Source organism: Neolamprologus brichardi, chromosome 5 (genome assembly GCF_056152115.1).
Source record: "Neolamprologus brichardi isolate AB-2024 chromosome 5, ASM5615211v1, whole genome shotgun sequence".
Classification (NCBI taxonomy): domain Eukaryota; kingdom Metazoa; phylum Chordata; class Actinopteri; order Cichliformes; family Cichlidae; genus Neolamprologus; species Neolamprologus brichardi.
Window position 1 is genome coordinate 19,471,168 of NC_142108.1, and position 19,934 is coordinate 19,491,101.

Below are 19,934 nucleotides of genomic sequence, written 5' to 3' on the forward strand. Positions count from 1 at the left end.
TCCACGCAAGTATCAGTAGAATATAGTCACTGGTGTCACTGAAATGCTTCGGAGTCTTGGAAGCGATGGCAGCAAGTTTGAAAATACATGGTTATAATGTCAGACATACTGCGTGTCTCACAAATTTTGCTCTCCGCTTTAATCTCTCTGGCTCTTCATACCATCTGGATTCTTGGCAAATGTAAACACTGGGTTATGAGAGACAGAACAGAAAGCTCTTTTGCTTTCTAATTCTGGTAGAATGCAATTTATTTTGTAGCAGGCGTGTTAGTGGCATCATTCACAAATGAATCATCAAAATAGCCACACACACACACACACACACACACACACACAAACACACAGACACAAAATAACTGAAAGGCATGAGAAAATAGAGTCCTCTAATACAATAATGTGCATAAGTCTTGAACCAACCCTCAATTCTTTATATTTTGCAAGGAAAATGGGAAAGAAGTGCATTGATTGATTGAAACATAGCTAATCATAAATGGAAATACAGCATATATGGCAAAAACAGAGCTTGGAAGTCAGTACTTGGTATGACCACCTTTGTTCTTCAGCACAGCCTGAACTCTCTTAGAGAAGCTTTCTGGTAATTTCTTTAAGTAGCTTCAGAAATAGTTCCCCAGGCTTCTTGAAGGACATTCAAAGCTCTTGTTTGGATGTTGGTTGTCTTTTGTTCTGTTCTTTCCAAGATCCCACACTGCTTCACAAAGGCTCTGAGGAGGCCAATCCATGGCTGATAGTGTTCCATTGTGTGCTTCTCTATCCAGATATGCTTTTACTTTTGCCTATCAGATGCTATCCAGATGGTACTGCATGGCGGATCAAACTCCAATGCCATCAATTTCAAAGATCCCTGTTTCTTTCTTTTCTTAATCATCTGTCATTTGGTTAACACTGATTCATCTCTTGAGTTAGGTGGCTTTTTATGCCTGAATGATTCATAGGTCATTGGCTTAACAAAAAAAACCAACAAAACAACACAAAAAACAACATCCGTCTGAAAATGGTCATGAACAAGGACCGGACTGAAAATGTATGGAAAAGCAGCCAGTTTAAAGAAGTGTAAAGAAAACCTTCCTGAAAGCCTGTTACTGTTACTTAAGACCATTTTGAACATTTTAAAAATTACTAAAAATGTCTGACTCCTGGAAGCAAAATGTAAAGACATGCCTATATCATGTATGCATCGAAATATTGCTGAACTCATACCTTATAACTGAACCTCTGAAACTGTGTTTAACAACGTCAAAGGTGATCCGTCATTTGTTCTTTGCTGTTACACGATCTAAAAATAAACCGAATAATCAGTTCTTTGACCTAAATAGCGTCTTAGGTTTTCAATTTAACAGTTGAACATCAAGTTTGTTTTGGGTATGTTTTTTTTCCTCTGCCCCCATGGGCGAGAAATTGCTTTCTTTCTTGCTGTGAAAGCAGCCAGTCACTCGTGTTAATTTTCGTGTTTCTTTCCATCAATCACCCCCCCCCCCCCTCCCCCAAATGTGTTTTTATGTTTGTGCCCATTTGCAGGGCTGCCTCTATCCTCTTCCATTCTTCTTTTGTGTTTGTGTCTATGAATTTTGAGAAAAAAAGCATGTCGAGGAGCTCCCTTTGGTGATGGCGGCAATTTGGCTTTCATATCCTCCAAACATTGCTTAGTGCTGCTTTATGGTGTGTGTGTGTGTGTGTGTGTGTGTGTCTGCGTGTGCGTGTGCGTTTTAGGATGCAGGATACAGGTTGTTTTGAGCCACAATTTTAAAAAGACTTTGGCAGCTTTCAACTAAAAGCAATAAACAGTGTTATATTTTTCTATAATGTGTGACAGCTCACAGTAAAGGAGGTGAGAAGTGAATGATGGAAGGCTAGTGTCATATTTCTTACCTCTTAAACTGACAGGTTGTCAAAGACTGAGCAGTAATTGAAAAGCATGGAAAAGTGGATAATGATCGTTTATTTGTGTGAAATTCAAACGTGGGGTTGAGAAAAGCTGGACTTGTCGGTTCAGGGGCTTATCTAGCTTTGGTTGGCTGAGTAATTAAATCAGAGAAGCGAGTGAAGTTCTCCTCAGCTCAGTGCCTCGTCTTGTTTCCTCTTTAATCAGGTGGCTATTAAACCTCTGATTGCACTCCCCGTCTTCTGACTTCAGCTTAGCTATTAAACACAGACTGAAAGCATTTTTTTTTTTTTGGCTTATGTGTGTGTGGATGCACATTGCGTCACGCAGGGATATGCACGAATGGAAAGCATGATTTAGATCACGAGTGCAAGCAAAACAACGACAGCGTAAAAACAACAGAAGACAGGCGGAAGCAGAAAAGATGCGCGTTTTACACTTGCGTCGTGTTCCTCCACCTATTGTTGACTAGATGATGAATGCTTCTTTCCACAGTTATAAATCCATTTATGTCTGACATGTGAGATCTATGACCTTATGCTTCAGCTCAGAACACGCACAATAATGCATCTGGTCGTGCATGCACAAGATTTACTTTACTATATAGCAACTTGTGATTTGGCACTATATTAATAATGTTGACTTGAATAGTCTTTTTCCTTTTACCTGTTTCTCCTCTCCAAATAACCAAGCACCCGTAAATCCTCTAACATCCTAATGGATGTCTGCAGAAACAGTTTATGGGCCCCTATTATCAAACATTCATCAGTTGTTTCTTTCCCCAAAACCTGCTAGTGACAGTATGACTGTACGACCTCCTCCAAGGTCATATCAGATCCTTCCCCTGCCCTCCAAAGAAGATTTCCCAGATTAGACTAATTCCATACTCAGACGGCGACCTCCGGCCAAGCCGCCTGCATACATGCATTCTTGTGTTTTAAGCTTTCTTTGCTGGTGTGGACAAGGTTGTTCAGCAAGAGAGTTGACCTTTGGGTTTGTAACAGAGAAAAGCTGCTGTTATGTTACACTCAGGTCCACTATCTTTGCAGGCAACAGCCATTAGGCTGGTGTTGTTTTCACCTTGTGGGTATGTCTTGGTACGTGTGTCATCTGAGCAGGAGACACCTGCTGAAAAGAGAACAAGCGCAACTGTGTTTTTGATTCCTTTGTATAAATCTGTGTTTCTGTGGGGTTTTAGCACTGCAACCTTGCAACAGACCATAACAAAACTATGGAGAGCAGAACTTGACCCCTGAATACCTGCAAATCATGTAATCATGTAATAATAATAATAGTATTGACAAGTGACTACTTTTTTTTTTACTCAGAAAATCAGCATGCCGAGAGTTGTGTGACCCCCTTAAATAATGGGGTCTACTTACATCTTTGTATTTCTGCAATTTGATGAATAACAAAGCCTTTGGTGCCTGAGTTGCATCTATTGTGCACCAAAAAATGCAAAAATCACTAAAAAAAAAAGGGAACAAATCACTGTAACGCTGAAGCCTGCATAAATATCTGTTCCAATTAGTCATAATGAGTCTTTTCTCACGTGCTTCGCTCTCTGTGTTTTCCCCCAGCCCCCGTCATCCTTAATGAATTAAACTGGACCCAGGCACTGGAGAGGGTCTTCATTGAAAACCGTAGGGAGGACAGCTCTCTCCGCTGGCAGGTGTTTGGGAGTGCCACGGGCATGACACGATACTACCCAGGTAGGCTGCAGACTACTGTCAACAGTGATGCCTCAGTCATAACTTACTGCATGATAGAGTCTAAATTGACCCTAGGGCTCCTCAGCTGGAGAACATTGCCAATCTCTTATCAGATGGCTCTACTGGTAACTTGATAGAGAGACTGAAATTATGATTACCTTGATCTAATCTGATCTGAAACATCCTACAGTGCACTGGATGGGCTATAATTTGTTTTCTTGTGCTCTCTAGCAACTCCATGGAGGGCACCCAACAAGATTGACCTATACGATGTCCGCAGAAGACCATGGTAAGTGCCCTCTTTATAGAGAACTCCTGTCCACAAGTCATTATTTGCATGCTTTGTTGCGCTATTATTAATGCGTGCTGGCCTTTTAAAGAAGAATAGGAAAACAGCTGCCTTTACTTAGAGCCAGATATGTAAGTGGTGAATGCAAAAATTGTATTATTGTCCTAAACCACTGCACAGTGTTGCACATAAATAATTTGGATCATCATTCAATGAACTCAGCTCGGGCCAGCTGAGCGGGAAGTATTCCTGCTGTATAAACAGCTTTTTCCTGTTAATGAAAAAATGTAACTATTTTTAACGTCCTCTAAATTCTTAGATAAAGTTGTCATACTTTGAAATTTGCAGGGTGTTCCATCTTTGTATTGAATTTGAGTGCTTACCAGGTGAGTCCCACTGAACATTGAGGGGCAATGAGTTTGCTCAGGTGACTCCTAACCTATGCAAAAATCAGCAGTAGCAACAGAGTGAAATTAAAAAGCTTTGTATGACAGCTTTGCTGGCATACTATCTTAAGACTATGGCAAATTGTGTTCTGTTTTCAGCCTCTACACACACACACACACACACACACACACGCACTGTAACCATTTTCACATTTTAATTTGTGTGATATAACAGAGGCAGCGGCCTGTGTCACTTCACTGCATATGCCTTTTGTTTTTATATTGAAAATAATCTGTGGTAATTTCATCTTCACAAGCCTTATAATTATTTGCTCGGTGAAACAGCATAACCTGTGATTGCATTTAAAATGCTCTTCACAACGTAGCACACTGTGTGCATTGATGCAGCTATTATAAAAATGCTCGAAATACCCCGTTTGAATTTAAAAAGGACATAATTTTCAGAGGATTTCCCTAACTGGCTTCACATGAAGAAGAACAAACAGAAGAAGTAGGAGTCCTGTGCTCAGCTCAGAGCTAAGAGAATAATATTTAACTCAATCAGATCATTGACTGTTTCCAGACTTATCACAGTAGTATACATATAGTAAGGAGCATATACGATGCCTTTTCTCGAGTGTAATGGGTGCCCACTTTGACGTGTGTTCTGTGTTCAAATGCTAATACTTATACAGAGTGATGAGCTGGACAGAAATAGGCAGCGTTGGGCTAAACACCCACCCGCCCGAGCTTCCTGTCCACCCCTCGACTTTCTGTCTACCTGCCACTGTCACATCAGCTTTGTGGTAGCGCTGGCTGTTGCCTGGTTACAGGTTGGAGTGAACTGGACATAATCATGACAGCAATGTTGATTAGACCTGACCCCATTTTCCATCTCTGTCTTCAGCCAGCTCAAAGTGAGTGGCTGTTTGAGGTCAGGCCAGGCTGGCAGACGAAGTCAACAAGAACTACCTCAGAACTAAACAAACGCCAGCGACCCTTTCTATTGTGTTACTGTTTATATGAAACTCAATATTCCACAGGTAATATCTTGAAATGTATCCGAGTCTGATGACGACTCAGGCAAAAGCCTCGATCTTCTAAATGAAATGAAATGAAACATAAAATCAGTTACTCATTTCATGTTCTATTGGAGTTTTAAGGTCCCATCAAGGTTCAGTTTATTCATCCGTGAAAACTGAGAGATTACTCTGCACCCATCCTGATCAACAAGTGCAGATTGCATCAAATAAACACATCCGGTGGCTCGTAAAACTATTCATATTCCCTCAGACAATTATTACTACTGTATTTGCAAGTAGTCGATTTAAAGCTGAGTCTATAGGATGTCTCACAACAACGCAAACAAATAGAGGCCTGTCCCCAAATGCAGTCTAGGGATCATGTTTACTGTTCAGTTCCTCGGGTTGTGTTTTATTTATCTTCAGGCTACATGAGAGAACCAAGCCATGATGCTGTAAATGCAGTCTGTGTTAGCACAGGTAGATCTGCACATGCAGAGAAACTCAAAATTTCTATTAAAGGTGAGTCATGGCTTTCTACAGAAAAAAACCCCAAAGAGACTTGTGTCTCTTGTTTTGAAATCTTTAAAAAAAATAATAATAATAACTGGTCTAGCTATTTAATAAATTGCGTCAAATCTATATGCAAAATCAGAATTGTTAACAAAAAATGTATTTTAAAAAGGTACATTTGAATATTTGATGATATATTTGATAATATTTGAAAATAACTGAGTTTAAATGATCGGTTGTGACCTGGCTCAAAGTTGGTGCTCTCTTTAAAATGATTAATGCTGGATTCATTTTCAAGTACTTATAATATCAGCTAAAAGCAAAAGGCATGGAGGCAAGAAGTGGTGTCTCTCACTTCAAGCCACCCTCGGGCAAGCCTTAATCCTCACCTCGTCAGGCGTAGACAATTAGCAGGTAACCCTTAGCAACATCCAGAGACGGCACGGCCGCTGCAAGGTGAGCAGGGGTGGCAGACGGGCCTAACACTCAAGCGAGAGCAGATTTTGTTTGGGGTGACACTTCTATTTACAGTAAGATCACGGATTGTGCCTCCGAATGAAAACATTAACATCTCAGTGTACAAACACGAGACTAACAAGGTGTTCCCCGACAGTTTAATTAAGTTAACACCAGGCTTAAGTCTCTAAAGTTGTGCTGCACTGTCACATCAGGCAACAGTAGAAACATGTAAAACACTGGAAAACACAAGGCAGTGTCTAGCGGGACATGTTAAAACAGTGATCCTGTCGGTGATCTGTCAGTGCAATAACAGAAGTAAACCTGATTTTAATTCTTGTTACACATGTTGTGACTGGGGGACTCTTCCCGGAGACAGAAATGAATGAGGCGGATGAGAAGGTTGACGAGGGCGGTGCAGCAGGAGCATGTGTGATGGGGTGGACAAGAGGAAGTGGGGGTTTTTTTTGCACAGAGGAACACCTTGTCACCCACCCACCGTCCCGGTTGTCCGTGTTTGTCACTGTCATTTCTGTTGAGCTTTTACTCATGTTGGAGATTTCGACGTTCCCGTTGCCTGTTGCTTAGCAACTTGTGCCCAGCCGCGCTGAGTGGCACAGCCGTGGCAGGGAGTGTCATGATATGTCAGGTCAGACTTGTGTGATTATACTCTAACGTGCTGTCTCCCCAACTGACATTCTCCGGAGAGGTCAGCCAATCACGCATTTTCCAAAACCAGTCTCCTGGTGTTAGGTAAGCCCGTCATGTGGCAGCTGTAGATAGCGGCATCCGTTGCGACGACAGATGCAAGGTGTACAGAAGCTAAGAAGAGCACAACATATGTGTCTGTGTGGCATTTAGGTAGGACTAAAATCCTTCCCTTCTTTTTTTTTTTTGTGTATATGTAACAAAATATGAATTGTGCATTTGTAGCTGCTGCTATGCACATTTTCTAAGTTTTATTTTACAGTTGTTACAGTTGTTTTCTATGCTTGGTAGTTCAGTGGATAGGCGCCGAAATTTTGTGATACATCAACATCAAAGGTAGAAAAAAGCACATAAAAAGCACATAAACAAAGCATGTGAACAGAAAAATGGCACATGCTACACCTGAACTCATGTTATTTCCTATAGAAGCTCTAATTGAGCTTAAGTTAGGTGTGACAGTGGGCAGAGGTTCCTCTACATGTATAAAAAAAAACCCCACAGAAGGAATATCTTGATGCACAGGAAATACAACACTACAAACACATAAGGAGAAAATTTCAAATCTGAGAATATGATTTATCAACTATAGTCTTCTTTTTCAGTGGCAGAAACTAACTAGCATTTGAAAGCCTGTTCAAATTGCCACCTTATTTGTTGAAGCACATTAAAGCTCTGTCAAGTCTACCGGTGTTCATACAAAGGTTTTCCTTTCTTAAAGTGATGTCGCATCTTGAGAAACAGAAGCTCATTTGGGCAAATGTCATCCAGTAGGTTCACAGTATAATGTGCAATATCTAGTTAGATAGCTAATCTAGTTATTATCTAGTTAGCTAATATAAGGTGCTGGCATTTCTGATGCTATAAAATTATTCACGTTAAAGACTTCATAAGAAACAAACTTGAACTTTTGAACAATCACCCTAAAAATAGCCTATATAACATGAATATTTACACATTGGTATATGAGAGACAGCAGCGTGAAGCAGTAAAAACATCTACATCTACTTGTTAAGGGAAGATGTATCAACCCTGTTTCTATTAGTTGAGGCTGTTTTGTTTATATTTTTAACATTTGCAGTTTGTACACCACAGCCTGTGGATTCAGAGTGTAGCAGACACCAAATATTTGCACTTATCTTAAAGACTCACTCACAGGCTGACTAAAATTTTAGTGTGGATATCAAGCTTTGGATCAAGACTTTTTCACAGTGAGTAATCCAAACCACACAGGAGCATATTAATAACTACCCTTGTGCTGTGGATGGATCACTTTAGATGCTCTTTTGGCTGAAGTTTAGCCTGTTTTTGGTATTTTCTTCCTGTCATATGATCCTTAACATGAAGATTATTGAGAAAAGTTTAACCTTCATCCTACATCTTCCCTGTGGTCGTGTGTTTATGTTAGCCTAGTTCCACACCAAGGAGCACGTCATTATATGTCAGCTTGTCTAATTTCATTAACCCTCCAGAATCCATTAAAATGTATTTTTGTGTTTTTGTTTAACTGAAAAAATATTGCAGTGCTATATGTTTTAGTCTTTTAGAACTACTCTGCTCAGAACATGGCATATGCTAACTTCCTGCTAACTCGTGATTCCTCTAAACCTTATAAATCGACTTTTTCATGAAAGCCTTGGCAGTAAAAAATTCTTGCCAAACCAGAGAGAAAAGCTACTCTGTTTATTTTATTGGAACTGAAAGAATTTGGACCGTCTTTGATTCTCAGTAGTGCTTCAGAGTTTCTTTGATTTTGGAAACCAAAGGAGCGTTTGGACCCAGATACATCGCTATTAAACCCTCACTACGTATTGCACGTTAAGATTCGTTGCATAATCAGAGATTCCATGCTACATATGGCACACTTTGTTGATTTGTTTGGCTAGTCACCATTTCAGCGACCTCAAGGAATGTCGAGATTTGGCCCTTGGTTCCAAATAAGACAAATGCTAGATTTGACCTTTTTGATGACAGTAATTATCCCTGTCCAGTTGTCTCAGTAGTTTTTAAATTGCCTATAATTTTACATGACGAATGGTGCTGTGGCTGGCTTTTCAGTTCTGTCCCTGAAATTCAACTTTTCTATCATCTCATGTCAAGTCACTGTGACTTGACTTAACTGTACTATTCTACGTAGTTTTGTACTCATCTCACATCATGCAAGGTACAACTTTAAATTGCTTTCATTTACAGCAACAGCTAACCCACAACACAGAGGTGTACCAAAAGTAAATACACTGGCATTGGAGCTTCCTGCAGGCTAGAAAATGTGCACAAATAGTGACTAAAAATGACAAACACACACTTTCTACTCACATACCGACCGGCCCTTTTCCTCCTACACATAAATCAGATCACATGCTGTGATACCGGTCAGATGCTATAGATTCTACACCTTTGGAAATACCAGTAAAGCCAGAGAAGACACAGATCTAATCTCAGTACCATCCTTCAGTAATATAAGGAGTAATGTCGTCTATAAGAAGAGTCCCATCAAAGAGCAGCAGCTCTTTTGTAGTGTAAACCTGTAGTTTTACTGGGAGTAACTGATAGTGGTGTGACTGACCTGACCAGAGCTGTCCAGGTGGTCTTCTGTGGAAAGAAAACATAATTAATTAATAAATTTGAAAAAACAGAGGGGCCACCTTCCTTTACAGATGGTCTTTCTCGCCTTCTGTTCCCCTACCAACAGCCCCAGGAAAATTAATGGTCCAGTCAACACACTTAATTGTCTCCAATTGCTCTGACATTAATTATTAACATTTGTCCATTATAATGTCTGCACTTGTTATCAAGGGAAGCGAAGCAGAGGTTGAAGTGAGGGAGAGGGAGATGGGGAAAGTGAAAGGCGAAGAAAGAAATAACCAGAGACAGGCGTGGAGTCCTGTTAGCCAAGCGTTGCAAAGATCCCATTACCTCCCAGGTTCACAACAGCATGTAGGCTGTATCACATATTGATTTCTTCAAGAAGTCAATCTAACCTCTTTATAAATATTATGACTATGGCGGTCAATCCGCGAAGCTGAAGCTCCCAAAAACACAATTCTAATATATATAGATCCCCGGGCTTTGCCCCCTCTTTTCTCTTTGTTCTCCCGACTTCAGGTAGAAGCCGGGTCAAAAGAGAGGCCTACTGAAGGTGATGCAGCAGGCTTTTATCAGAAGGTTTGCACTAAAAAAAGATCTTTCATCTGCTAAAACAACAATGTCAGGCTGATACTTGGTTGCTAAACTTTACTATAAAGAAATATGCATGACTAATTCAATATTCAGTATTTATTTTAGATTGAAAAGTGGTGAAAACCAAAAAACTGTATTTACAGGCATATCCGAAAATATGGACACGTGAATCATCTCGGTGCCAGCACTTCCAATAATCAACAGAAAGTGGAATAAATAAATGGCAGACAACATCTTTTTCTCCTGCAGGCTCTCTGGGCGCTGTCCTCCTATATTGTTATCTTAATTCAATCTTTATTTGCCTGCCACATCCACAGGAGCACTAAGAGAGCAGCAGTCCATAAAATAATAAGCCCATCAGCACAACACAAATCCACGCACATAAGAGAGCAGACACACACCCACACACACACACACCCACACACACACACACACCCACACACACACACACACACACACATAAATAGACTTTCCCTGTGTTGCAATTCTCCCATTAATCTGTGGTTATTCGCCATATATCTATTTTATATGATGCATCCTTATCAAGCGTATCGCTGTGAAGAAAACTCACATTTTGTAGTGTCAGTTTCACTATACAGAGTATGTGTGTATGCATGCAGCTCATTATCAGCACAGTGCGTTTAATAAGCACAACTCACTTCAACAATACAGAAAACCTTTTTTTCCCACTCCATGGGTCGTGTTATATGTATCTGCATGTTTCTGAAATGTATGTAGAAGATGATTCCTCCAATTTAAATGTAATGCACAGCATTTTGGTGAATGGGTCAGGGTGCATAAACACAATCTCCTGAGAGAGTTATACACGTATACCCCCCCCACCCCCCCGGCACAGTTAACGTATTGATTTTACAATGTGGTGCCTCGATAAAACTACTTCATGAATTCCAATGAGACTCCCTTTACTAGACTGTTACAAAAGGAGCAAAACACAATCACCGCAACGTAGAATATGTCATTGTGTTCATTGCTTGTGTAATGCATTTCTTTTTGATTTATTTATCACTTAGAGCAATACCTCCTTCCACCTCAGTGTAAAGAGCACATGTCTGCTGCACGCACAAATCAGGCTGTGTCTTGATTTTCGATATTTGTGAGTGTATGTATGCATTTATGTAGAGTACATGATGTGTTTTGTGATTATGGGTGTTAAAATCATTACGTTTGCTTTTTATTAAAAAAAAAAAAAAACACTAGCCAGTTAAACCTCGGCAGTTACAATTAGCTATTATGTCACATGTCATGCATGCTTTCCTAAACGACCGCTCCAGTGATTATTTCCTTACTGATTAATTTAGGGTTTCTGCTTTTGATGAATATTTTATTCAACAAGACGTCGACAACTAGAAGTAATTGCTCTTCACGTGTTCTCGGAGGTAATGTCAGCCCATTAATTGTTTTGTCCAACTAACAGTCAAAAAGATTAATTTTCCAGCAGCAATATAAGGTAGAGTAGTGATTTCAAAATAAAGGACTGTAACAAGGTGCAAAATCCCTTTTATTAATCATTTTTTCAAGTTTACATAATGTCACAATGTTCACAAGTCACACTAAATGGTCTGTTACCACCATACAGTGATCCTTGCATGCCTAGTAGCCATTTCTATATGATATTTAATATTTTATGAGGTGTAATATTTTACTTAGCAACCTAGATGCAATGGACAGGTGTAATTAAAAGGCTGAATTAAATTTGAGCTCACGAGGTGGACTCAGAAGGAGACCTTTCGCATTAGTTTATCTACTGTAATGAGCTGTTCACGGGTAAACAAGAACTGACACCTCGTCATATGAAATACATGCAGTAAAATACCCTCTGTCACTATGTCTGATGGGTCTGTGGTAAAATATTGACCATAACTAAAAGAGAATGGACTGCTAGGACACAGGCCGAGATGTTGTGTCTGCTGGCTGGCGGTCCTGTCGCCAGGGGACAGAATGGGCGACAGGGCTCCGTTCAGCACCAGCCAGGCCCATCTGCTTGTCACCTGGCCTTGGCACGCAGGAGACTGGGTAATGACAGGGAAAGAATGGCATCAGTGGGCAGAAGCTGAGAGGTAATTACTGACTGGAATCCATGCAGAAACAACACATCTGGATCCATGAGTCAAAATGTGGAGAATTATATAGTAATACCGGCCTCGATTTATGATTTTTATCTGTCAGAACAGTAGAACGGCGTATCAGCTCGGAGACTGAAAATTCTTGACTCCATTGCACTCTCTCTGATCCTGTTGCTCTCTGCTCAGAGGCATAGAGAAAATTCATTTGTACTTCAGGCAGGAAAGGCTGAGAAAGAGAGGAGTGCTGATACACTAAGACAATCTTTGTGGAAGATCAGCCATGGCAGCAGTATAGCTCCAGTGTTGAGTGACGCTATCCTTGCTCATGTGTTACTCTTCCTTACTCTATCACTACGTGCACATTCTTCTTAAACCCCATTACTGCTGATCAATGCTGCCTCTCTCACAGTTAGGGAGAAACGATCTGTTTGAAAGTAATATTTTCTCGCCATATTTCAGGACCAGAACTCGCACGGTTTTCCATTGTGAGATTTTACATTGGTGCAGCTGAAGATGACCTATAATGACTAAGTAATAGAGGTCTGCATTGCATTACAATTAACATTTAGCCCCCTTCAAAATAACTCCAAGACCCATTGAAGGACTATTCTCCTCTATGAGAAATAGACTGACCACAGAAGTTAATGAAATCCTGCAGTAGGTCTGTGGGCATCAGCCGTCACCAAATGACCCTCGGTCAATCTCCAGACGGGGTGTCTCCATCCACGAGCCTGAGGGACTGGAGACGTGGGCCACATTCTGACCGAGTTTCGGTCCTGCATCGATGATCGCTTTCACAAACCCCTTCTGCTCAAAAGAAAGTGGTGGAGTCTCAGCCCCCCTGCCTCTGCCTCAAATTAAGATTTCAGTAATTAAATTGATAAAAGTCATGCATGCCAGCATGCCTCATGGTTCCAGGCCTGATTTCATACGCCACACACTTTTGGAGAGCTGTGGAAGTTCTACCTTTGATGTGGCATTCTTTATTATTGAAAATAATTGGTTTCTCCCTCCTCCTACTTCTCTCTCTCTCTCTCGCGCGCTCTCTCTTTTACGCATGCATACATTTTGCCTATGCTCACTCTGGGCATGCTCAGTTAATCGACCTCACGGGAGGCAGTGCTGGTACATCGCACTGGTTCCATCTGGGGGGTTGCAGAGTAAGGTCCAGATTGTGTCTTTAGGTGGATTAGAACCCAGGGACCGTGATGGGTAGATGTCACTGCAGAATGGGTCAGAGGTCATTATACAGGTTGAAGTGGCGCCTGCCAGTGAACGGGAGCACTGAGACTTGCGGCAAGGCCTACCGAGTCTCCACTGCTCTACCTCCATATCAGCTTGGCCGAGCATAAGAAAAGAGCCTCTCTGGCCCACAGGCAGCTGGCTTCTCTCCACACTCAGTGGAATGGCTGATTATCAGCTGTAAGAGACCCCTGATGATTACGCTGCCGAAGACGGCTACTAACTGCTTGCCTGCTCGCTTCCCAGAATGTCAAACTAGTACTCACATTTGACCCCCCCCCCCCCCCCCCCCAACACCACTCCAACCCCCACCACTTCCCTCGTTCCAGCGCTCCACAGAAAAGCATATAATGTCCATCAATCTCAGCTCTCTTTGCATCAGTGGTAAATGTGAATTTAATTGCCGCTGGAAGAGACTGAGGGGATTTCAGATTTCCTTCTGTATGTCATCCTCTATCAACGCTGGACAGATGTTATGTGCGCGCCTCTTCCAGGATGCAAGTTGTCTGGGCAGCTAGCTCACTGCTGCGTCTGCCTTGTGGGCTTGTGTCGTGGCAGACGCACACATCAGAAAAGCCCTATTTTAGAAGTTGCTTTGCAGATGAAGCACAATGGTCTTAAGCAGCTTGTGCACCCCCCCCCCCCCCCCCTCTACCCCCAATAAATAAATAAAAATAAAAAACAAAGGGCCTGCCAGAGTAAATAATGTGGTTTGACGCCCAACTGATGAGTCATCAAAGGAACAGAACGTCAGCTATCTTCTTTTACTGACAGCACTTAGCTCAGCACAGGCTCTCCACTGAGCAGGTCAACACTACTCAGGCTGCTCCTTTACAGTAAATATCAAGTGACTAAATATATTGCACGGTAGACTCCATGAGTCACAATAGCATAACAGGATAAATAAGGATGTATTTTCTATGTGACTCCTACAATTATTTGATGAAATAATTATCAATGAAAGCTGCAAGATTACTAGCACTACAAAAAGAAATTGTCTTGGAAATTTTTATGCTGTTGGAATTTAGTGACACAAAGTGTGATTCCATCTAAACTCTACTTGAAATTAAAGACTCCAGCAATCTCAGCACGTCTCCAGCACAGCTTATGGTGACCTGACTGATATCAATTAAAAAAAAAAAAAAAAGAACAACAAGAAACTTGCTCATCTTTGTCGAAAGTAAAATAAATATCTGTAGCAGTAAAATAGTATGTCTGAATATCAAAACAACCTAGCCCTTGTAAAAAAAGTAACTCGGCTACTGGTACTAATTAATAATTGAGTCAATCTTCTGGTGATACTGAATACATTTTTATTTTTCACAGGTCTTTTTAAAAGTGCCATCTTAAAAGGGGGTTGTGCAGATCAGTACAGCCCGTTGTACTAAATATGTTATTATACACTTAGTCTGTAAACTAGTAATTACTTTGTCTCACGCAGTAATTATTTAGAGTGGGCATTGTTGTTCAGCAAAGAGGACTATCTGTGTTGAAGTCAGCTCGCAGAAGCTGTAGCCAACACTGAAGTATATAACAACTTATTAACTCTTCTAAGCACATAAGCCTTTTCAGTATTCTGTAGCTTAAGTGGGCTCAGCCGTGGTTGCTCCATATTATGATGGCTCAGCTCATTGTGACTTTGGCTTCTTTTTAAAGTGCAATTTTCAGAGATTACGGGAACAAATTAAAGCCCATTCTTTGTCTCCCTTTGTCCAGGTATATCCAAGGTGCATCATCTCCAAAGGACATGGTCATCATTGTGGATGTGTGAGTGTCTCGCTTCTCTTTTAACCTTTTTTTTTCTTCTGGTATGAGTGTGTGCCTCCTTCAAAGGGTGCTAGTGCCACCTGTTGGTCTGACAAAAGACCAAACATAAAGGAAGATTCATATTCTCCTTTTTTAGCTTTAATTCATTTTATGTTGGTCTTATTCCTAAATATGCATGTCATTTATTGAATACATGTCCAAATATGTCAATTTTGATTTAAAAAGTAGACCCGACCAAAAATAAAAATGAAACGTCTGTCTATAACTTGAGCGTGCAAGTGCTTCGTTGCTTCTTTTCTGCAGGAGTGGAAGTGTCAGCGGACTCACTCTGAAGCTCATGAAGACCTCCGTAGTGGAGATGCTAGACACTTTATCAGATGATGACTATGTGAATGTGGCTAGTGTAAGTGAAAGCTTGCAGACCACATTTGCAGTGAACACAAATACGAATCTCTTCGGAAAACAACATCAACACAAATATTTGTGGCACTCATTAAGCAGGTGGTACTCAAGCAGGGAGTTAGTAAGCTGGTCATTCAGCTCCCAGTTGTTGTGGAAACCATTCTCTTCCCTCATTACATTGTCTGCTTGTCCTCCCTCACTGCTGTCCCTGTAGGATTGTGGCCGTCTGCCTCTTTTACTCTACTTATTACCAAGTTTTCTATTGAGACTAATGTGTAGGGGAACCTTAATGTTATTCTATATTGCAGGGCAGATAACACACAAACACACACACACGCACAGAAACACGTCCTCTTGCTCGGTGTGGTGACTCTGTTTGTCGACTCCCTTCAGTAATCCCTCATAATCCATTGCTCTTAGCCACTGTATGCCTCTAAATCCCAGCTCTAAGAGCAATAAATGAGCATGGTAATCTGGGTGGGAAAGCATCTGATTTTCCCCTTATAAATAAAAAAAAAGTGTGGGCTTAGAAAAACTTGCTCTGAATTCCTTCCAAACCCAAAATGCATTAAAAAAAATACAAATGAACCAAAAGTAATCATCTGGTTTCACTTGTAAGGGCTTGTGTAATTAGTTATAATAATATATGGTAATGTATTAGCACATGTGACCTGATTAATGTTGTCTTGATCATATGGCGCAGATTCTGCTTTCCCTAACATTTGAAGAAGCAGCAGTGTAATTCTTTCTGTCTTTGTCTGCCAGTTTAAATATGACATGATACCGACCTAATCAAAATGCCATCTTTTCTCTCGTGTAGTAGTTTACATCAATCTGTCCTGAAAACATTAATTGATTCTGAAGCTGACCTTCGAGAAGAAACATCATTTGAAACATGCTATTACAAACATGCTGCTAATAGCGCGCAGAGATGCCACACACACGAGCACGAGCACATGCATATACACAGGTTTAGGCTAATTTGGTAGATGAGATGAGACAGATTATATTACCTTGGCTGGGTTTCTGTTCAGTGTAATGCACTGGCGTTTCAGGTGCACCTGTTCTTGGTGTGGAAAGTTGTAATTAGCAGTGTTTACTGCCAGCCAGGAGCAGGGTAGCTTACATCTGCACACACCCACGTCTGCATCCTGTCTCCATGAACTGTGCACACATGCATACGTTACATAGAAATATGCACTTTTACAACTGTATTTTAAACGGGCAAATCATTCAATTCTTCTTATGTCTCCTTCCAGTTCAATGAAAAGGCCGTTTTTGTAGTTGATTGCTTCAGGACTTTGGTCCAGGCCAACGTTCGTAACAAGAAGATCTTCAAGGAAGCCGTCATGCGTATGCAAGCTAAGGGGACCACAGATTACAAATCTGGCTTCACATTCGCCTTTGAACAGCTTCTCAATGTAAGAGCCAACAAGCCTTTCAGGGAAAGGCGATCCTCGAGTGCCTTGTTTGTCTGTGGCTGACGTTGCTGTCTAATCCAATTAATAAAACAGAATTTACAGTGATAACACAAAGCTGACAGTGAGTGGCTGAGGTTTGCGTAAGACATTTCCAGAGGGCTGTCAGTGTTGAAGGCAAGTCTGATTATAACTGCGGTAGCAATGGAGTGACGCTAGCTTTTTCAGCAGCCAGCACCGTGGCGAGGTCTGTCAGCAGCAGGGATCCACGTGCTCCCGACACAGGTGCTGCCTCAGCTCCGTATGCTGCTGTGTATTTTAGGAGGCTGCCACCCTAATGGGCTCTGATGGGATGATTGATGAGCGCAGCCCAGAGGATATCAGCCACAGACACTTTATATTCCTCTGGTGGGCTCGGAGGCATGGAGCCAAGTGATCTCCCCTCCATACCCCCACCCTCACAACTTCCCTTTTGCCGGCAGAATGAGAAATAAAAAGGCCCCTTTTAATCGCTGTCTGTAGATGACTCACCGCCGTGATTGGAGACAAAAGCACAATAAAAATATGTAATTGTCGCAATATTATTTGTCTTTATTAGAATCTTGTCAGATTGACTTGCTGCTGGTCTGCATATCAATGACAGCTGCAGTGCAGGAGGGTGGCGGGGACTATAATGCCAGTGAAAATGTTTTTGAGACAACCAGATTTAATGCTAGAATAAGGTTGTATACTTGAGATGCAATCCTAAAATTACGCTAATGTGAAGTAGCCTTTGGCTGCCAAGTAAGAAATCTATAAATGTTTCCGTAAAGCATTGAGTGGATTAGAGGAGATTTTTATAAACAGATGAAGGAAAAAAAGAAAAAATAGATAAGAATTAATACATGAAGAGGAAGGGAATAATAGATACGAGTACTGATCTGATTTGATCACATATGGACTCTTACTCAGAACTCTTGGTTTTACAATAATGGGCAGTGGAGCGGGTTGTTTAGCAACTGAAAGGTTAATGGTTCGATTCCCATTTTCTCTAGTGAATATGTTGAAGTGTCCTTTATAGTTTGATTTTGAGAAGGGGAATATTTTAAACAAAACCACAATCTTTTTCAGAACTTAATCAAGTAGCTTTAGTGGTTGAAACTCAACCACAAAATGAGTGAAAATGAAATCAAAGAGTGAAAGAAACACAAACCCCAGCGCCCAGGTCAGATTTACACCCCTGGCAATATACTATCCCATCAGTGTTAAACTGTTTAATAACCATTTACAATGTTTTATAAACCTCATTTCCAGCTTTACAATATCTAGCAGCTTAAATATATGGTTTAAAGACCAATTATTAACCAGTTACTAAGCACTTTGTAATCATTTTGTTGTTAACATAACTAAAGCTAATTAAGTACTTGTAATTATTGCATTGGGATCATACAGTGGATATGTTTTAGTATCTTGTCCCTTTACTGCTGCATTTTTTAGCATGTCTCCCTGCCTTGTTTCCCTTTATCTTCTCATTTTGTTTCTTGTGCCACAGGAGAGCAATGCCCCAAGGGCCAACTGCAATAAGATGATAATGATGTTTACAGATGGCGGGGAGGATCGCGCACAGGATATCTTTGAGAAGTACAACTGGCCCAACAAAACAGTGAGTTTGTCCCTATGAGGATGTTATCTGTTCAGCCCAAGAGATCACGCATCTCCAGAAACTGCCTTTTCTCTCCCTGTTTCCATTGTTTTCTGCTGACATTGTCTGAATATAGCATAAACAGATCTTTTAGCTAGACAGTCAGACATGCCAAGCCCTCCAATCTGTGCACATAAAGCGCTCTCCAAGCTTCTTCACTCCCATTTGTTTTGTTTTTAAAATCTCCTTAGTCTTTCTTCAACTCGCTCCCCTCTCTCGTTCCTTCCCTCTTATTTAGTCTCTTTTGTTGTTTAGCTGCTGGTGTTAACAGCTCTGACCTGCTGACTAATTAGCCACTTTATCATCAGAGCCTATAATATTACAGCCAGTAGATACTCCACTAGTAGCTTGTTGTCACTTCCACCCTTCATTTCCTTGATTTCATAGTTCTACCATTATTCATTACTCTGCGGTTCCTTCACGACGAATGCTGTCATATAGGATTAATCTGCAGGTTCACTTCTGTATCACTGCCGTCTACTGTTGGAGATATTTGTGAGGTCAGTCAGTATAGTTGAAGTTTATGTACATGATGGTGACTTTGTTGCCAGTAAGTAAGTTTGTGGATTATTGTCAGTTACTTTTATACATACATACATACATATATATATATATATATATATATATATATATATATATATATATATATATATATATATATATATATATATATATATATATATATATATATATATATATATATATATATATATATATATATATATATATATATATATATATATATACACACACACATACATACATATATATATAAATTTCCTTGATGTGATTCATCTCTTTTATCTGTTGTTTTCAGGTTCGTGTTTTCACTTTCTCTGTTGGCCAGCATAACTACGATGTCACCCCTTTGCAGTGGATAGCATGCGCCAACAAAGGTAAGTGGAGAAGTTCATACTTGTATGCAAAGTCTGAGAAAAGGGAATGCTTTGTGTCACCCATTAATCACAGTGTAGGCATCTACATACTTGATGTGTGCTTGAAAACATGGAGTGCTGTGATTATACATCCACCACATGCCCTCGAATCAATATAATGCTATTTATTAGAACACTTGTGGACCCTGATGAATGACATTGTCTTAGTCAAGCCATTCTGAGGGGGGAAGTGTAAAAAAAAGCAAGAAAATAGCTAAATTTAGCATGCCTAGTTTATTTTT

General features: G+C 40.5%; 1 protein-coding gene across 8 annotated transcripts in view; it reads left to right on the top strand.

Moving 5' to 3' along the window:
* The window catches only part of cacna2d2a (calcium voltage-gated channel auxiliary subunit alpha2delta 2a), a 180,263-nt gene that overhangs the window by 128,716 nt on the left and 31,613 nt on the right, over positions 1-19,934 (top strand). For all 8 annotated transcript variants that reach the window (XM_087840826.1, XM_087840827.1, XM_087840828.1 and 5 more), the window contains 7 exons: positions 3,481-3,612; positions 3,844-3,901; positions 15,206-15,256; positions 15,560-15,659; positions 16,918-17,079; positions 18,608-18,718; positions 19,575-19,653. In XM_087840826.1, coding sequence (XP_087696952.1) covers positions 3,481-3,612; positions 3,844-3,901; positions 15,206-15,256; positions 15,560-15,659; positions 16,918-17,079; positions 18,608-18,718; positions 19,575-19,653 — 693 coding nt within the window. The remainder of the gene's footprint in view (positions 1-3,480; positions 3,613-3,843; positions 3,902-15,205; positions 15,257-15,559; positions 15,660-16,917; positions 17,080-18,607; positions 18,719-19,574; positions 19,654-19,934) is intronic.